Source organism: Saccostrea echinata, unplaced genomic scaffold (genome assembly GCF_033153115.1).
Source record: "Saccostrea echinata isolate AGI-Se365-2 ecotype Australia unplaced genomic scaffold, CSIRO_AGI_Sech_v1 ptg000008l, whole genome shotgun sequence".
In the NCBI taxonomy this organism is placed as follows: domain Eukaryota; kingdom Metazoa; phylum Mollusca; class Bivalvia; order Ostreida; family Ostreidae; genus Saccostrea; species Saccostrea echinata.
This window is the reverse complement of record NW_026889757.1, coordinates 1,701,646-1,722,239: the sequence shown is the minus strand read 5'-3', so window position 1 is coordinate 1,722,239 and position 20,594 is coordinate 1,701,646. Positions and strand designations below refer to the sequence as shown.

At 31.6% G+C, this 20,594-nt stretch overlaps 1 protein-coding gene across 1 annotated transcript in view; it reads right to left on the bottom strand.

Annotated features, from left to right (window-relative positions):
• LOC133181231 (retinal guanylyl cyclase 2-like) overlaps positions 1–20,225 on the bottom strand; it is a 55,273-nt gene extending 35,048 nt beyond the window's left edge. Inside the window, 3 exon segments of the mRNA XM_061315766.1 lie at positions 257–853; positions 19,467–20,153; positions 20,156–20,225. Of these exon segments, the coding sequence (XP_061171750.1) occupies positions 257–853; positions 19,467–20,153; positions 20,156–20,225 (1,354 nt within the window).
• Between the last annotated feature and the right edge of the window lie 369 nt (positions 20,226–20,594).

Genomic DNA, 20,594 nt, shown 5'->3' with positions numbered 1-20,594 from the left:
CCTGATGCTGTGTTAATAAATTATTGTTACCTTTGAGAAACTCTCGTTCTGTTTACCATACCGAAGTAAACCAGGACTGAAGTACCACCGTACTTGTGTGTGTACAGTATGATGTTATATTTTGTAACCCCCGTTAATGAAAGGCCATCCTTGGGGAGCTTATAATACGATAGATGTTAATAACTTAAATATTTCTAGAAATATTTCTAGATATTGAATCTGACATTGAAGAATATAAGTACAGTAGTATTGTTACCATCTGTTGGGGTACAGTCTTGGCCCATGAAACACGAATCTGGTTGTACAGCTTTGTCGTCTGCCCAGTCAATATCGCTAATAATCCCTTGTATCCAGCCACCATTTTTATTCTGTTTGTATATGACCCTGCTGAATGTTAATCTTCCAAGATTTTCCTCGATGTCTAGTAAGCCAAAGTGAAAGTAACGCTCTCCCGTCGCAGAATAAGTAAATGTTTCATTACCATTTGTAAACTGTGCCCCTACTAAATCCAATACACTTCTTTGATTCCTTAGAGAAATATTCCTGTAGCTGTTGTACATTCCTTGAAATATACAGGTAGCAGCATCGTACAATGATTTGCTGACGTAATCATATCTTTCCGGTTCGTGGGTTGTTGTGTTATAAGGTCTCACCGTCGAATTGAACACTGGATATAAAACGAAAAGGGATTGATAGGTGTGAGATCCCAAATTTTGCACACCTTTATTGATAATGCTTGTGTTAAAAAACGGAGATCTGGCAGGCAGAAAGTAGACATGACCCACAGTCCCCAGGCTATCTGCAATGTCCATTAGAGACACTGCATCGGTTGGATTCATGGCCAAAATTATGGCTGAAAAATACATAAATAGAACAAAATACATTATATCTGCGATTTTTAAAATAAGAATGCAAGTTATCGAAGAGGGGAAGCAATGGAAAAAAAAACAACTTAATTCTTAGTCTCTTGTATCTTTTTTTATTTTCTCTGAGTTGTGATACCAAATTCCAATCTATATTTTCATTTTTTTAACCTAAATATTTGCATGTCTGATAGATATGTTCTGACCGTATTTCTGTACAGAGCACTCCTTTTAATTATATTTGGTTACATTCTATATTTTGCAAATATAATTAATTTTTTTTTAAGGTAATAATCGATGGAGTGTAATTACATTTTGTCACTTTTCTAAACCTTACGTTAGATAGGAAAGAAAGGTTTGGCAGTTTGAGAGGATGATTTTACAGACGAACAAATAGAGGTCATGCGAATTAATACACATTTATCATGCAGTCACAAACGCTTCCTAAATGAACCTCCTCATTCAATTATAAAAAAAGGTTGTTCCCGGCTTCATATTTTTTTAATTGGTGTTAATAATTGTTGTGCGGAGAGATATTTATGTCTGCTGTTGGATCCAATTCATATTTAATTAATAAAATATTTTTAAAACAATTTTTTTTTCGCTGGAACTAATATTGTATTAAGGAATCTCACTGCTCACAGAAGAGTTCTAATTCCTTTTAGGTTGATGCATTATGGTGATCTAGCCTTTAATGTTAAATGGAATAAAATAGAAATGTATGTAAGTGACACAATTTGAAATATATCGAAGTATTCTGAACATTATATCAGACAAAGATTTGAGTAATTGGAAACATCCTTTGTAATTTTTTTCCCCAAATCAAATAAACAACAGTGATTTAGAACTGTTCACTAATAATTCATTGCCTTTGAACATTTTTTTTCTTGGAGAAATATGACAGATACCCATGCTGAAAATAAATTAAATGCACTCAATATCTACGCTTTTATATAAATAAAATTTTCTAAAAATTTAGTGTTTAGAGCCTCTTTAAAGCCGACAAAATTTTGATAATTAAGCTTTGACATCATTTTGGGTATGGGATTTCTGATCGGTAAGGAATTAAGATGGGTTTAAAAGAAAAAAAAAACATGATAAATATGTGATAAGCGATGCTAATGATAACATGCTACTGTTTAACAAATTTTTTTAACAAATATTTTAATATCCATGTCCTTAACCGAAAATATTTCCTCAGGGACTAGAGACTATCGTCAGATACTTAATTTGCTAAATGTGCAGTCAGATGATTCATTGTGGGAATTTATATCGATTCAAGGGACACGTTGTATCATTACCTTTCTTGTAAATTAGTCATTTCACATTTCCAACATCTCTCTTATTTAATTCTTACACTGTCACAGTCCCCTGATAATATGCAATCTGTCGTGGATTTAAACAGACGATTCTACGGCTCAGAGAAAGATTAAATGGATGTAGAATGTCTGCATGATTCTGAACCCAAAGAAAATCTTAAGATAAATGAACACATTCAGTTGATTGATAAAATATATTTTGTTCGACTTCGTGTACATAAAGCATAACCATATTGTCAGAAATATCACGAATTCACCAAGAAAAGACGTTGTGAAATTGACTCAGCGTAAAATACGATATTATTTATGAGTCTTCTAAGCGCACCTGTCCTCAAGTTAATAACACAGAATCATATAAGGCCAGTAATCTTAATGCTGCAAACTAAATGTCATTGCCCAGAGCTGACCAATTCGGAGGACTTATGATGGACAAACCATGTCTATACAGGAGACCTACTGTACTCCTGGCTTAATGGATCAATCCCGGTATTTTCTTAAATACGATTATTTTGCACATTTCATACTTTTTTAATGAATCGCTTTATGTGCTTTATGTACATATACGGCTTCTATTATTATTTTTTCTTTTTTTAAAGTTTTAGTAAATATTAAATTATATTGAACGGTTTTGAGGTACTTTAGTTTACCTGGATGTCGTTTTATGCATACTACATGTGTTCCTCTTTTTGCCATTTCATGAAAAAAGGAGGCAAAGGCAAGATGAATATATTTAATGAGCTTCTACGTCAGGCTACTCAAAATAATGAATTTCTGACCAAAAGTATTATTATGTCACCCCGAACGAAGTCAAGAGGGCATAATGTTATTTTTCCTTCTACAAAATTGTCTACAGGAGATGTAGCAGATGGCTAAGTCAATATTAATGAAACTTCATAGTAATGATAAGCATATATAATGTGTAGTTGTACATACATCATTAAAAGGCCCATCGTTGCCATGGAAACTGAGGACAGTGGGTTCGGGTCGACATACTCTTTTGTTTGCAAATAGCAAAGTTTCTAGTTTTATCTTTCAATCTTTTACAGAAGCATGGGTGCCTCGAGTTTTTAACACTGGATCAGAAATGAAACATGTAGGATGTGTATAACAAATGCATTTGAAAATACCACGAGCGACATGTATTTTCATATGTTCAACATCTCTTAGTACAGGGTGTTTCATAATATATGTTACATTTTGAATCTTCAATTTGACAAACACAAGAAAAAGATACAGACGAGTGTTTTAATCAATTTGATGCATGTATCCATAAAATGTATTATGTACAATTACCAATTAAAATATTAAACACTGGACGAAATCTCAAACATTGATGAAAATTAGCGAAATTTCAAATTAACTTACATCACTTTTGTTACGTTGAATTTCACAACGTCAAAAGCCCAGATTACATGTTCTAAATGATCTCCACTATTTCAACTACAAATGAAAGTTGTTTCATGAAATTTATATAACCTTGTCACAGTGTTTTGCTTAGACACCCCTCATTTGAAGTTTTATTTTCTTTTGAGCTCATTCAGTATCTGTGGTCTAGGATTGTAGACCCTGTTCCTAAAGAACCTCTACAGAAAAAGGCCCAAAAATTGAGAATGGCAAATGCAGAGGTCAAACTCTTTCCTTGGGGTATAGCATTATTGAAAATTTGTACGCTAATATCTTCACATCATATTTCAAAGTTCAGTAGGTATATGCTGGAAATGCTGATATTGCCAGCATAAATTTCTAAAACATCCATCTGACACTTTTTTCAGGAGTTTGCTAAACTAGGAGTCTCCACTTCACCAATTAAATCTTCGGTTCTTGAAGTCCGTAGGCTTTCTGGAGCACAGTGCCCGTCCCTGTCCTTTAACTTTGTTACTAGCCTTCCTTTATAAGGTATCTTAACCTTATTTTTCTGAAATACTCTTATTTACTTCAAAAGCGAATCTGCACTTTATTCTCTCTAGCTGATGGTATATTTGAGGAGCAAGGATTATTAATACAAATTAAGTGCTTTGTGGCAACGCACTTTGAAAAAATTACACACTTAAAAAAATTATCAAAGTGCGTTAAAATCGGAACAAAATCAACGCACTTTGAGTTAAATTTGGGAAAAATTTTTTTCAAGGTGCGTTAAGAGTGTACATCAACATTTTTTACCATGGAGACACTTAACCCACTTTGAAAAAATATGTATGAAACAAAAATTCTAGACTTAAATTTTAGTGATAGAAGCATTATCTTTCGCAAAACTGTTGAATTTATCCTCATCAATCACGAGGAGAAGACAGATAGAAGGTCCCTTAACCCAACTCTTCATTTTCTACCCAATTATATGTATTTACAAAACTGGTATGACATTGATCTACAATAAATTTTGGTGAGCGTAAAATAAATGAAAAAAATTGAGATGAGCTTTCCTAAAAACACACACACAAAAAATAAACAAAACAAAACAAAAACAAAAAAACGCTTAATTAAAGAAGAGGCTCAGGGGCCATATCGCTGATATAAGCAACAATTAACAACTGACTATACTTTGGCCAAAGTCAAATACAATACAAATCAAAATACAAAAAAAAAATTAAAAATTGTGTGAAACGTATAAATAAATAATTTTTTCATACTTCTTAATACTAATCAAATAACTGTAAAAAGACCATCATATTGCGCGGGAAAATTATCTTTAATGTATACAAACTTGGACCCAAATTTGTCGCATTTCTCGTACCTCTTTGAAAAAAACTAGAAAATTCGAAATACAGTAAAAAGTATAAGGAAGTCCTTAGTAAATTGAATTTTAGTTGTTTTAAAATTGATTGATTGATTGTATGTTGTTTTACCTCACATTCGAGAATTTTTCTCTCATATAGAGACGTCACCATATACCGGTGAAGGGCTTCAAATTTTGACCTTTACTCGGCACTCAAATAAATTACCTTTTAAGACAACCCTAAAAGTTATTTTTAAAAAAGTCTATATCTCAGATCCTGAAGTGACGTAATCCCCGAAAAGTTACCCAAAAATGTTTAAGTAATTATTTATCATAATTCAAATTTGCAAGAATATTGACCAAGCCGTGCACATTTTTTTTTCAAAGTATGTTAATATGGTCGATATTAACGCACTTTCAAAAGAAATATTTTTTCTTTCAAAGTGCGTTAACTTGGTCCCAAATTTAACGCACTTTGAATTTCTTTTTCAAATTAAAGTGCTTAATTTTTCAATGTGCGTTGTAACAGTGCTCCGAATTTATGTGTGTTCGATGATATTATCCATTAAGTTATGCTCCTTTAAATTAAAATGCTACATTAGTTAACGGGGGTTGAAGCACTGTTTACATTTCCAAATTTCTTGGCTTCAGTCTCTTGATATTTTATGTTCAATATTTGGCATGCGATACACTCAACTATGTATACCTTTATTAAAATCTGAAATAAATAAAAAACACGAAAATTCATAGAAATTTGACTTTCAAAAGAGACTGATGGGGAACAACACTCACCCGAGTCACCTTGGATCTTTTGCTCTTCATTAGAAGATGTTTAAAAGTTTTTTTTCCTGTTTTCTCCCATGAAAAGTTTGACCCCCTATTGCTTTCCTCCCCAGCAACCAAACATCCCCACAATATGGAGATGCTTAAAACATGGCCTTAGTGTTCTAGAGAAGCAGATTTTTCATCAGGTTGTCCACTGTATACATGAAGATTGATTGATTTTGTTTTACGTATACCTTGAGAGAATGTTTACTCATATGAGTCGTAACCACACACCAGAGAAGGCCTTTACTCGGCATTCACGGTCATTGAGTCGCCCGCGCGGCACAGTGGTTAGTTTGCTCTAGAGTGGCGGAGTAAGGAGTTGATCCTTACGTTGCGGGCTCGAATCAACTGTGTGATGCAGAGATCGGTCCTTCGGATGAGACCGTATAAGCCGAGGTCCTGTGTCGCAGTAGTTGCGACCGGCTGTAAGTGCCGAGTACAGGTCTAAATTTGCAGTCCTCCATCGACAAATGGTGGCATCTCAGTATGAGTGAAAAATTCTGGAAGGGACGTTAAAAAACAAACAGAGCAAATGAGTAGAGAGGGTTATTTTTCATGTCGACGCCAGCCTTTAAAGGTATTATACCATGTTATAACGTGTGAATAAATTTACAATATAAATCAATTTTCTACGATCGATGTTTCAAAAAATTATTTGAAGATATTTTTCCTTGTACATTTACTTTCACATGCAATGGGTTGAACATATATACCCACTCCCGCTCTTTCTCCCTCGCCTCTTCTTTGACCGAACATGCTATTAATATACATGTATTCATTGCCAAAAACAATCTAGCCCAAATTTGAGACATATGTCAATAATTGTTTTTGTATTTATATTTGTTATGTCACCTCTGTCATCAATATCTGTCATATTATTTCACGCCTTATTGGCTTAGCCGGCGTTGATGAAGTATTAGTATTTGTCATTTTGATTATATAACTGCATAATGTCCAGCTTCACTTACACTTATTTCGTATTAAACTAGCCTCTAAACCTCTAGATTAGTACAAGAAAGGGATTCATATATAACAAACATACACTTGTATATTGAATCACGAACGTTTAATATATGTTCCTGGAAAAAGTAATTGCGCATTAAAGTTCTTAGATAAAATGAGCATCAGTACAAATTGTGCAATGCTATATTTGGTAAGAATAACATTTGTAAAGAAATTATAGTGACCATTTTGTGTTTTTGTACTTGTTTAGTACAGGGTTTATTGATTTAAACCAGAATAATGTTTATGCCCCCGTATTTGAAGATATTTTAAGCACTGAGCTTCTTTTATACAATTTTGAATTACTATGAAATTTTATCCTGAAACATTTTGGAGTTTAACAGCATAATATTCTACATCAATCATGATAAATTGTGTTGTAATATTTAGATATCACAGAATTGTATATAAAAATTGGAATTAATAAAATACATGTAAATTGATTTAAAAATCAAATATTAAAAAAAAACACTGATTTACATTGGCAAAAGCCATGATACTTTGATCTACTAGTAAATCTGAAAAACTTTAATTCAATATGAGAAAAAAAAACCCTAAAGAATAGTAAACGTATTATAAAAAGCTATAGAATAGCAAACCACAGTTTATTATAGAAAACTATAGAAAAGTAAACTACAATTTATTGAAGAAAACTACATGTATAGAAGAGTAAAACCACACTTTATAATAGAAATTTATAGATAGAATGGTAAACCATAGCTTATTAAAGAAAATAATACAATTATAGTAAACCATAGCTTATTGTAGAAAATTATAGTAAACCATAGCTTTTTGTAGAAAATTATAGAATAGTAAATCATAGCTTATCATAGAAAACTATAGAAAAGTAAACCATAGTTTGTTATAGAAAACTATAGAAAAGTAAACCACTTTGTTATAGAAAACTATAGAATTGTAAACTATAGTTTATTAAAAAAAAACTAAACTTTATTTAGAGTTTGGTTTGTCAAGGTTATCGCTTTTATGTATCTAAATAACAGATAATTTCCTTCTTATAAGAATTTTCTCTAGCTGTTATTTTTATATATATCTGGAAGAAGAAAAAACATGGAGAAACCTTCATCATGAAAAGTAATGATAAAGATAGAAAGATGCTGTGATCAATCCCTTTTCTTAATTGTATGCCAAAATATATCGACAAACAGTGTTCATAAATCAATCAACAGAGCAAAGTTAAAGAATAAGAATTCACTCCCTCATTTGTAAGTTTACGAGGCCGAACAATCTTGTTTCATTATTCTGATAAAGCAATACCAAGTTTGTTTATATTTGTTTTCGGTTTGAAACAGAAAATGCGTTTCTTTCTAATGGTTTTCTTCGTAGTTCTTTTCAATTTTATTTTTACATTTAATTTGTCACTTGTTTTCTTGACAAAAAGAGACCGTAGTGTAAGAAACGTCAAATTCTTTTCGCTAAAATAACACTTCGTAGATTTTAGTATGTAAATAAGGTCGTTACTAAATTTTTATGACGAAATCTAATATGAATTGAGTGGCCCATATACTCCAGCTAATGTTTACCAAAAAAGGTTAATAACATTATGCTATAGATTTACTAACGCTCATTTCCTATTGATTTTATAGACCCTGATGCAATTTTCCTAACTTTTTTTTAATAATAACGTGTTTTTCATGAATTTGTTTATGTATTTTCCCCTGATCTTTATGATAATCTTGATTTATCTAATTCAGTACGAAAATTAAGATGGAAAAAAGGTCAAGAAATGCCAGAAAAGTCAAAATTAATCTGTATGATTTAAAAAATAGGACCGTCACTGTAGCTCAGTCGGTAAAGCGGTCGCTCCGTGATCGGAAGGTCGTGTGTTCGAATCGTGGCCGCGACTGATCTAAAATTGTTAGCAACTGTTCCTTCACCAAGCGCTCGGCACTTGTGAAAGTTTTGGGTCTTTCGGATGAGACCTTAAAAACCGAGGCCCCGTGTCACTGTAGGCGTTGGCAAGATAAAGAACCCTCACTGCTCAATGGCCCTGAGTACCGAGTAAAGGTCTAAATTTGAAGCTCTTCATCGGTATATGGTTTCGTCTCTATATGAGTGAAAATCCTCAAACGGGACGTAAAACAATATACAATCAATCAATCAACCAAAAATATGAGTAAATCCTAAGAGCTACGGTGTAATTGATTTCATTACAGAATTATACAGAAATTATTAGAATGGCGGAGTTTAATGTCCCCTTTAAGACATTTATTGACTAAATAATTACTTAGGAAAAATAAAATTAATCATTGTATATCAGCCATAAAGGAAATCTAATGAAAAGATACTGGATGCTTACATGTTTGACTTGCGTCAGACGAAATAATGTACATGTAACTTTTCATCTTAATGTTCACGTGCTCCAGAATTTGAACTAATTAAGAGCATGGATTCTTTAGAGAATGGGAATATGAAGCAGTAGATAGATATACCGTAAGTTTAAGTTATAATTGTATTATCGCCCAGCCAATTGTTTTGAGACATTTAAAGTTTATTCATTGCATAATGTTTTATCGCAGAAAACTGGGATAAACAATATAATTACAGTAAGTAAACGTACATGTATTAATCTTTCGTGGTTTACGACTTTGAAAACGCGACTTTTTTATTCCTATTATAGTTCCCTTGTATAAAGAAATTTGTATTTTCCCTCTGTTCTTCTCTCAATTTGATAAGTTAAAGCTTGATGGTACTCTTGTAAATCATATATTCCTAATGTTTACTTTTGTAGATGAGTTACTTTCTTAATCCTTACTTTGTGGATGAGTTTCTTTCTTAATCTTTACTTTGTGGATGAGTTACTTTCTTAATGTTTACTTTGTGTGTGAGTTACTTTGATTCTTAATCTTTACTTTTGTGGATGAGGTACTTTCTTAATCTTTACTTTGTGGGTGAGATACTTTCTTAATGTTTACTTTTGTGGATGAGTTACTTTCTTAGTGTTTAATTTTGTAAGTGAATTACTTAATCTTTATTTTTGTGTGTGAGTTACTGTCTTAATCTTTATTTTTGTGGATGAGGTACATGTACTTTCTTAATCTTTACTTTTGTGGATGAGGTGCTTTCTTAACCTTTACTTTGTGAGTGAGTTACTTTCGTAATCTTTATTTTTGTGGATGAGGTACTTTCTTAATCTTTATTTTTGTGGATGAGGTACTTTCTTAATCTTTATTTTTGTGGATGAGGTACTTTCTTCTTTACTTTGTGGATAAGGTACATGTACTTTCTTAATCTTTACTTCTGTGGATGAGGTACTTTCTTAATCTTTACTTTTGTAGGTAATACGCTTTCATGAAATTATACTTTATCCTAAGTATTTTTCTTTCCTTTACGTTTATACAAGAATCACTTTCATAACTTTTATTTTCGTTTCCAAATTGCTTTCTTAATCCGTACTTTTCTAGGCAAGCTACGCCCACGGACTTTACTCTGTAGGTGATTATGTTTTAAAACCTTAACCTTTACATTTGTAGGTAAGTCTTCTACAAGACCTATATTCTCGGATATTCTATTTAATATATATATATATATATATATATATATATATATATATATATATATATATATATATATATATATATATATATATATATATATATAATTCATCAATTGGAATGGAAGCCAAAGTTATTTATTTGATTTACATCGTTTGTAAACAGTAATTCTCAGAAAATGCATAACTCTTTTTGGGGATAATATGATTAAACCTATACAAACAAAACCATATTCAGCTTTTCTGAAAGGTACAAGACACCAACATCGAATTAAATGATGCTTCTTTGTAGAGTTGGAGCTTCATTGACAAACTGATGCAAACAAAAACCTTTTTCACTTCTTTCAATGGATGTAATTCTGGCTCTGAGTTGTTTGGTAACGAGACACCAAATATATAATAAATCAAACCGGTAGTTAATTTACAAAATAATTATCCCTATGCCAGATAAGAAAACGAGTTTGTATTGAGAAAGTCATCAATATTGTGACAGTTGAATCAATATCTGCTGACCTCTTTGATAGCACCTGCAAATAGAACTGCATCTGCTCGGAGATCGCTTATAACCAACGGCTAGAGTGAATATGAATTAGCTGACATGATTATATTTAACGAGTAAGATTTACGATTTAATGAATAATATGCGTTTGCATGAGCGGGTCCGAGCACTTGTCATAGTCAGGAAGTTATTCTGTGTATAAAGCAATCGATCAATGGTTTACAGATTTTTTCGAACCTACAGAACAATTTCTAGAAATGTAAAATTTCTCAGAATCTTACAGTTTTTATGCGTATGCTCGAAGTGTTTAGTCATTATTGTTTATTATTTTAAGGTAATTCCACCCTCACAATTTTATGGGTTCAAAGTAGAAAAAGTATATTTATTTTCATTGAATATAGTCTAAATCAATAAATAATCGAATAAATGTATAGGTTGCCATAGTTTTTAAGATGTCAGACATAAATAAACAGAAGTATATGTCAGCATAAAAATTTGAATATTTTTAGTCAAAAGTATTACTAAAATTATGTAAAAACTGTTTCAAATACACAATTCTGATGCTGGGAATTCCAAAATAATTGTTACTTTATAAATATGTTTGAAATGTGAATATCAGGAAAACAATTTTACATTAAAAGTACAATAAAGAAAATGTCTGAAGAAGATACATGAGAAGGAGTTATTGGCCTTAGCATCATTTTTTTCAAAGATTAAATAACTGATTTAATAAAGAAAATATTTAATTTTGAATTCTTTTCTAAACAATATTTGTCATTATACCTATTGAAAAGCATTCTTGCAAAAGATATATTTCTATTGGGTATAAATTTAAATTAATAACATATTTTGCAAAAACCTATGACATCACAGGAGGGTGGAAATTCCTTAAGGAGGTTCGATCCTGAGCTTTTGAGCAGATTTTCGTCTGGACCTTTATTTCTAAAATTCTGCATCATATTTAAGTTATTACATGAAAATTGGATTTTACAATGCAAATTAAATTATTTTCAATGAAAAAAAAACACGATTAAATTCAATACAAATAGGATTAAGCCAGGAATTATATTTTGTGGCGGACTTTTTTTTTTTTTTTTTTTTTTTTGAGAAGAAAATGATCAATTGTTCCCTTTTGAAGTATATACAGTACTGTTAAGTTTAAATTCCTATTTTTCCATGCTGGTTACAAACAAAGCTATTTTTTGCAGTGAAATGTTTCCTGCTAGTTCTGAAATATCTATTAAATTAATTTTTATTAATTTTATCATCATATTGTGACAAATATAGTAAATATATTCTGAAAGTTCAGGAAAAAAAATTGAGCCAATTTTAGCATAAAATGAACACTTTTTTACTAATATCTAGACCCTAACTTTTGATTTTCTTTTCTGAATATATAAGATAACTTTGATCAATCTACTTAAATTCAGTAAAAGTTTAAGACTTTAAAATAATTTTCTTCCTTGTTAAATTTTTAATGCCAGAAAAATGACATTTTGTGAGTGCATAAAGGTCAAATTATTGATTCTGCGAAGCAATTTGAAATTTTTCTTTGTCACCATTTTAATGTGTCTTTTTTAAGAAGGAATAATAGTTTATTTTGTCCCATGATTTATTTGGATAAAAAATATTGGAGGGAAAACTTCGAAGATGTGATTTATGATAGAGACACAATTTCAGTGCAAAAAGGTCATATCAAATGTACCGTAGCGCCAAAAGAAGCACATTGACCCCCATTTTTTGTTCTGATTTTAATAAAGCTATGTGGGTAGATACTTAAAATATACTTGACAAAGAATTCTTAAGACTTTAAATATCAGGATTCAACCTCGTTAACTTTGATAGAAATCATTGTAATAATTAGACAGGAAAACTGGTTTTAAAAATCTTAAATATTATTGAATACAAGGTTCTTTAATTGTAATATCAGCACATTTCAGCAAGCATAAACAACGTCCCAGTTATAAAAATTTTAAAGTTGTAGTTGATACAACTCGGTAACTCTGGATACAAAATATTTTGAAAATGTACATTTATTGAGTTTCAGAATCTGTTCTCTTTCATACATGTACCTGTTTATTCCACGCAATAGATAAGGCGTTCAGGACATCAGGCTCCAGGATCATGAAAGAGACTTAGACTTAAGTCAAATTTTCAATCGCCTGTAAAATGTTTATTATTTATTGAATTAATCTCTAATTTTGCAGATAACAACACTTTTGTAAAGCAATATTGTATAAAGTAGTTTAATTCTGGCCTGCTTGATTTCTTCGACATTTTAGTACAACATAAAGATTTTGACTTAAGCTTAAGATGATCCCGGGGCCGGATTTCCACTTGTCATAATTCGTATATTGCTTAAAAGTTCTATTAAAGAAAACATTACAGTTTATCAAAAAGTGTAAATCTGTCATGTCGTTTACTACAAGGATTCTAGATGAACAAAATATATTTTCAAAATGTTAGTTTAAAAAATATCACGCCATACATGCAGTAAGCATTATTTCTCTCCTTCAAAAATCAATTTTGAATCGTCTTAAAATATATGGCGTGTTTCCCTTAGCTTACATAAAAGGGTTATTTCTAACATATTATACTACTAGCAGCCAGGGTTTTTTTTTTTAGAATTATAAAACGTAACCTATAGATATTCTACTTCCTGGTTTTATGATTTAATATCTAGTATATTTTACAGTAATCTTGTTAGACGTATCTGTTAGCTATAGCTCTAATGATCTAACGATCTAAAAATGAAATTTTATCGCAAAAACGGAAGATATTGTGATTGCTTGTAGAAGTATATCATTTTCCTGACGCTTCTGTAGTTGTCTGAAGCAACAAAGGCGCACAACTTGCATGTGGTCTGAAAGTATATCAAAACGGAGGCTTTGGTTGATTTCTTTAATATGAATATAGTCTCTATCACGTAGTATATGAAACAAAATTTTAGTACAATATCAACAATGAAGTCTATCCATTGGAACGTCAATTTGAAGGTTTCTTACGCCCTTCCCTCTCTCCATTCATCGTTCTCTATGTTATATTTTCTCACCCGCCCCATATATATATATATATATATATATATATATATATATATATATATATATATATATATATATATATATATATATATATATAGTAAGAGGTCATCACCTGGCCGAATCACTTGCTGCAATGTAGCAAATTGACATCAGGTATTAGTTGGAGACTTGTTGGGACTTTCGAACATCACCGGACCTTAAATCTTCGAAAGCCCAAAAGATTTTGAATGCAAAAATAGGCTCATTGCATTGATTTTTATATGTATATCATACAATTCTTTGTAAAAAAAAGTCTTTCTTCCAAAAGTCGTTAAAGGTAATCTAGCACTCAAGCTTTATGATAGACGTGATGACTTTTAACTTTTCAATCGTCAACTTCTTTTACTTATGCAGCAATATACCCTAATCACCTGCATATGGGGTTTATATCTCTTTATTGATTCGATTCGCAAGAGCATGCTCTACGTATGAACAATTTCTTAATCGAGGTAGGTTATTAACAAACAAGTTACAGTCATGATTTTGTAAGTTCAATGGTCGATACAATGACTTTGTCAGCAAGTACAATCTATCATTAAGTCAAATGCCGACTGACGTTTTTCATTCTAGTTTTTAGACCATTATTTACATACTGAAATGTCGACGGATTTTTCCCGTTATTTCCCAATCATGACAAGGAGCACACGGCTGGTATGACCGATCGGCAGCGGCTGCTCACTCCTCCATGATACCTGATCCCATCTCTAATGTTTTAGAGGCCCGTGTTTGCTCTGCTCCTGATTTGTATTTTTTAAATGGACTTTTGAGCTTGAGTACTGTTCGTTATTTCCATATATATCATCAAAGACTTTTTAGATGAATTTTTAAAAGAAAGTTCAAGCCCTTTTAACTAGTGACTCATTATTTCAGATACTTTATCCTTTGATTAATCCTTACCTTATATCGTATATTTCCCCTTTTCTCTTGCTATTTCTCCTCTATAGAAGAAATTCTTAAGATGCTATCAACCCATGTTTTGAAGTTAACTGCTATTATAATAATTATTCTGTTCCCTTCTTGCAAATGATTCCTGTTCTAATCAAAATATACCATTTTGCTTATCGAAAGTTGATTTCTATATTAATTTGTCTACAAGCCTTATCTTTTGGTGTCGATAAATTTATCGTGGAAAGAATTCCTTACTTTGATGACAGAGATATCCAAATGTAATTTCTTTATTAATTGGATGGTCTATTACATTCTTGGAAGAAATAATGAAATGGATCAGACAAGGTATACTCAATGATACAACATAAGCAAGCAATATATAAAATTAACAAAAGAGGATTAAAAGCTGTGATTAAATTTCCCACAAAAATTGATATTAAGAGTTACAGTGTATAATGGAATTGTCTTTTATTTAATGATAATGAAAACCATTATATAATCACACGATATCAACTGGCTTACTGGATTTATTATCCTTAATTAAACTACGATCACATGTTATTTTAGAAGAAATTAAAATATACGATGTATGACAGTTAAAGAATCAAATTCAAAATTTAGTTCGTGATAAATTAACGATGAGGGTGATGCACAAGCTTTGAAAAATGTTTAATTTATCCCCTGTTTTTTTTTAACCCTATATGAAATATGCATGTATCGCAATACATATATATATTTTTAAAAACAGTTGGAAATAAACATTTGCAATGGAGAAACATACTTATGTTCAGATGCAGCATTTCTCATACGGATATAATGCCCAGCATTGTCATATCTTAATCTTATTACCGAAGCAATAAGAAATAGATATCATTTTATGAGTGCCCTACCGGCCTTGCGGAGGAGGATTACCCCTCTAAAACATACCCTCCCCCGGAAAACTGGCTAAAGACTAGGATTTCTCACCAGAAAATAGGCTTTAGAGAAGGCTTTCTCTCACGAAAAACTGACTCTTAAGTAGGATTTCCACCCCCAGGAAATCTCTCACTTAGATTTAATTTTCCAGGGAAATTTTTTTATCCTATTCTGTTTAATAGTTAAAGAGTACAATCTAACCCAGAGTCAAATTTACACCAACTGAAATATTATTCATTTATCCAAAAGTGCATCTCTTTTTGTGTAAATTAAAACAAATATATTGAAATATCATAATCACTGGCTATTACTGCCACTAAGAAATTATCAAAATGGCCTTAGAAGTTCAATTTTTTATTATTCTTGATTTTTGATCGAGAACAATTTTTATTTCATTCGGATTTGATCTAAATTTAAAAAAGGGTGCATTTTCTCTTAAATGTCACAGTTTTATTCAATTTTCTTTTCAAAATATGACTGTCTAATGTTTCCTCTCTTTGATGACCTGTTTCATAAAGATCTTATTTACATTTTGACATATTAACAACCAATATGTATTTTTTTTTTTAGGAAAAAGTAAAGCTCCTCTGAGAAATTTCGAGAAATTTATTTCAACATTAAGGATTACATCCCTCATGCATAACTCTGACCCTTCGACGTTTTTGGCTCCAGTCTTTGCCCCCACCCCACCCCCTTTTATGCGATTCAAGTTTTTTTTTTCCCTTTTTTTCCAAACGTTTCTCGGCATGAGCATCACTGAAGAGACATGATTTATTGCAGCCCGGAGGATCGGGCTGCTCTATACATATAAGTTTAAGTGTTGGTATATGGGGATTGAGGTGGGAGAAGTTATTCAGAATTAAAGGTTTTCTAAACATTAAAAAGATTGTTAATCAGAATGTTCTTTCCCTTTATAAATTACGAGATACACAATATATTTACTTCCATAAAGTGAATATGTAAAAATATATATGTTTTTCATATTTAATATATAAAGTTGCTTATCATTTACTATCGAAAAAACGACAGGTCCCTTTTTTAGAACATCGAATTTCACTTATCGCATAAAAACGTACTTTACACAGCTCGTGTTTTATATTCTTAAGGTGAAAGACATTTTTGAAAATACATGTAGGTGATGCATGTGTCTGGTTTCAAATTATATTTTATGCAGCCAACATTTACTTGAGGAATTGATGAAGTTTAAAAGGGTATCGTTTTTGTTCGATTTTCATCCGACTATAAGTTTTCAAAATATTCTCGACTATCGTCTCCATCATTTAGACGCATGCCTTTTTCACACATATCGAAGCGGTTTGATGATCAAGACTCATTTCCGTTGTTTATTCAATTGATGGTTACATCAATGTTTTCTTGTCATCTGGTGCATAAGTGTACAAGATTTACATTGATATTATGAATTAAAAGCAAATTTTAAGTTCTACAGTGTCTTATTTGCAAATAGACTTTAACAATCTCTCGGAAAAATATTTTAAAAAATCTTATGAAATAACTAAGAGCTCATCTTAAAATCTGATTGAAATCAACAATTTAAAAAAGATGGTTTAAAGATCCATGCCAGTAAATAAAATATTGGTGTGGTATTTTCCCTTAAAATCTTAGAATAAAACTCCATGACTTGAATATATTTTAAGAGTTCATACTACCATAGAGCATTATATTAGGTTTGAACAATGTCGAATGGTTTATGATGGCTCCAAATCTTCAGATTTAGTTTTTATAAGGTTTGGGATAATCGTACTTTTGGATAGGACAGATGGTGGAAATTTGGTTCTGATGTGAGATCTTGTCAATGGGAAATTTTACTCTATAGAGCACAGATTCCGGAAAGGGGGAAGAGAAGGTGCAGGTGGCTATGGAGAAATTCTAATTTACAACACCGGTAAAACTAGAGGAGAATATTAGTTTTCTCTCCATCTGTTCATCCCTCTGTGTGTCAGTCAGTATGTCCTAACTGGTTTTACGGACTTTTCCCTACACGCTTGCCGATATTGAGCATTTGCATTTTGTTTCGCTTCAACAATTTTTGACTTTAATGGAACCAAACTAGGTATTGTAGTAGGGGACTAGTATTGCCTATGTAATTCTCTCAGAATGCTTGTTCTTAAAGCTTATTAAAACGTTCCATTCATCACCTTGACATTAATGTACTAATCTCTCGATAGGTTTCTGCTATCTAAGAGTATCACTTTATCGTCACTTTATAAAAAGGGGGTTTTGCAAATCTACTGAAACATGCATGGATATAGGTATTAAATTTGTCTCTTTTTATAGAGCAGTAGTTCCTCCCAAGAGAGTCTAAAAGGAAGCTTGGACAGATAGGACACTAGCGACTATGCATTCAATATCATTGGGTAATAATTAACTGATGCATCATGTACCTTATGGAGAAGGCATAAACACCCAATGCCGGCTGAATAATTTATATATCTTACATATCAAATATTTTCTAGCAATATAGGGATTCGCCTATATATGAAATAATAAGAACTTGTTATATATTTCTTAATGGCTTGATTCAAAAACACTGATGTTAATTTCTTTATTTCTTTCATAATGATATGAAATAATTTTTCATTTAATGAAAAAGATGACGATAAGAAACAGTGATCAGTCTCATACAGCAAAGAGTATACAAATCATGTTCAGGGCAAAAAACACGGACCCATGGAAACATCAGAGGAGGGATTAGGTGTCAAGGAGAAATAAACATCCCCGTCGATCGGTCACACCTGTTGTGAGCCCCGTTATGGCTTTTTCTACCTTCTTTCATTTTAAATTTATTAAATTTCCTAGTATGCTAGTAATACTAGTATTAAGATAATATGACTGTATTTTTTATGTACAATGTTTTCAGTCAATTTTTGTACATACTCCAGAATGTTTAATAATTCAAAGTGACAATGAGAAATAAATGAAATCAGAGAATGGATTGAATTTAAAGATATCCAGCTTTTCCAGGCAAAGATATGTGCCTATGAAGAAATATTTATTTTAGGAAATGCAATAACATTGATTATACAGACTGAATTAAAGAAATGTAATTTAATGGTACTTTATTTCAAATTTTAATGTTTTTAAGAAATGTCGGTATCCTGTCATAGCTTAAAACTAAATGACATAATAGATGAGAATTTCTATGCATTCAAACCTGGGTTCAGAATGTGTAAGTGGCAATGGTACCGTAGTATCAATTTTCCCTTAAAAATGTGACTTTTTGGGAAAACAAATATTCATAATTAACGATAAAAGATAATGATAATAAAGAACATTTTCGAGTTGTTCAGAAACTATTTCTTGCAAAATCACCTTGTTAGTGTCCTTATAATCTTATACCATGCATTAAAACTATGTCATTTTTGTTTATAGAAATGCTTCCACAGCGTCAATTATTCTAATTAAAAAACATATATGAATATTAACTCTCTGTTTTATACAAAGAACAATCATATTCTAAGAAAGACAAGTTGATTTTTCCATTGAATTGAACTCAAATTGTTATTTGAAGGACATAGAATGATAATGTAGAAAGATAAAGTACCCTGGCGTACATGAGAGTCATTACCCTCATGTCAAACAGGACAGGATGAAAGGTCTATTGAAGAAAAAATCTTCAAAACCACTTCATCAACAAAGCAAAAAGGATGCAACAAGTTACACGATATCGACAGCTGAGACGCAAAATGCCGACAGAAATTCAATTTCTAATACCTCTAGGGATTTTCTTCGAGTAAATACTGATAAGGCTTCTTCAGATGGGGTCCATAATCTCGCAAAAGCTTCAGTAATTAGACATTTTATCACATAAACATGATTTTAAACCTTACCTTTTTCCGAAGAAGAGATGTCACTGAGAATACTTCCAACAACACTCGAATCTGACAGGTTGGTGACGAGGTGAGTGCGTTTTACGTTAAAGCCTTGTTTCATGAGCTCGTTTTCAAGTACAGGTACCATCTGTCGCCAAAACATATCATCTGCTGCAATAATGGCAACATTTTGCCATCTAAACCACTCCAAATATTCCACCATGGCTTCTGAGGTAACATCAAAACCACTGGACATTGATAAAACAATGCGATTATCTTGATGAGGTAAATAATTATTGGCTAGCACCAAAGGTTTTGAGTAGTCCATTGCAAGCGTGTTCAGAACCTGAACATATTTATCAGGTACATAAGCAACCAGAACACTTAAAGACGTGTTCGAAAATATGTTGTCCAATTCATGGAGTAATCCAGACTTTCCAAAAAGCTCATAAATTTCGATATATACATTAAAGGTTACATTAAATTCATTTGTAAACGTTTCCTGAGATTTGGAAAATGACAAATCCACTAAGGTTTTGGTAACTGTAAGAAAAGACTCAAGATTTAAGATTCCAACATTAACATCGACAGACTGCAAAGAATGCAGGCAGATCAAAAGGGTTAAAATTCCTATGAGAATTTCAAAATTAAGTTTTCGGCCTCCTTCTTTGTTGTAAACCTGCGCATTTGAACATGTCATTTTTTAAGATGAGGAATGGTCTCATTTCCGAGATCATCAGCAAGTGATTGCGTTCCATATACCAAGAAGCAATTCATTTATCACTCACGGAATTAGGAGCAGAAAAATATCATTATGTCTCATTTTCTATAGCAGATCAAAACTCGTAAGTCACAGCGCTGCTTTGTGGTCCGCCCAGTGAAAGTAAACATTGGTTGTCAAAAGTCATCGTCCCCGAAGCAGCTCTTCAATATCCAATCAGCGATTAACACAGACCAAATCCTTCATCTTTTCCAACTATTTCGTTTTTCCGTGAAATGCCTTTCCCAAGCAAATAAATTGATCAAGTGAATATGGTGAATAATGACAGTCGCTTTAACAATATTACACAAAAAATACTTTTCAACAATTGGATTTTCCCAGTTATTCAAAATATCGAATAATTATGATGAAAAGATCAATATGTA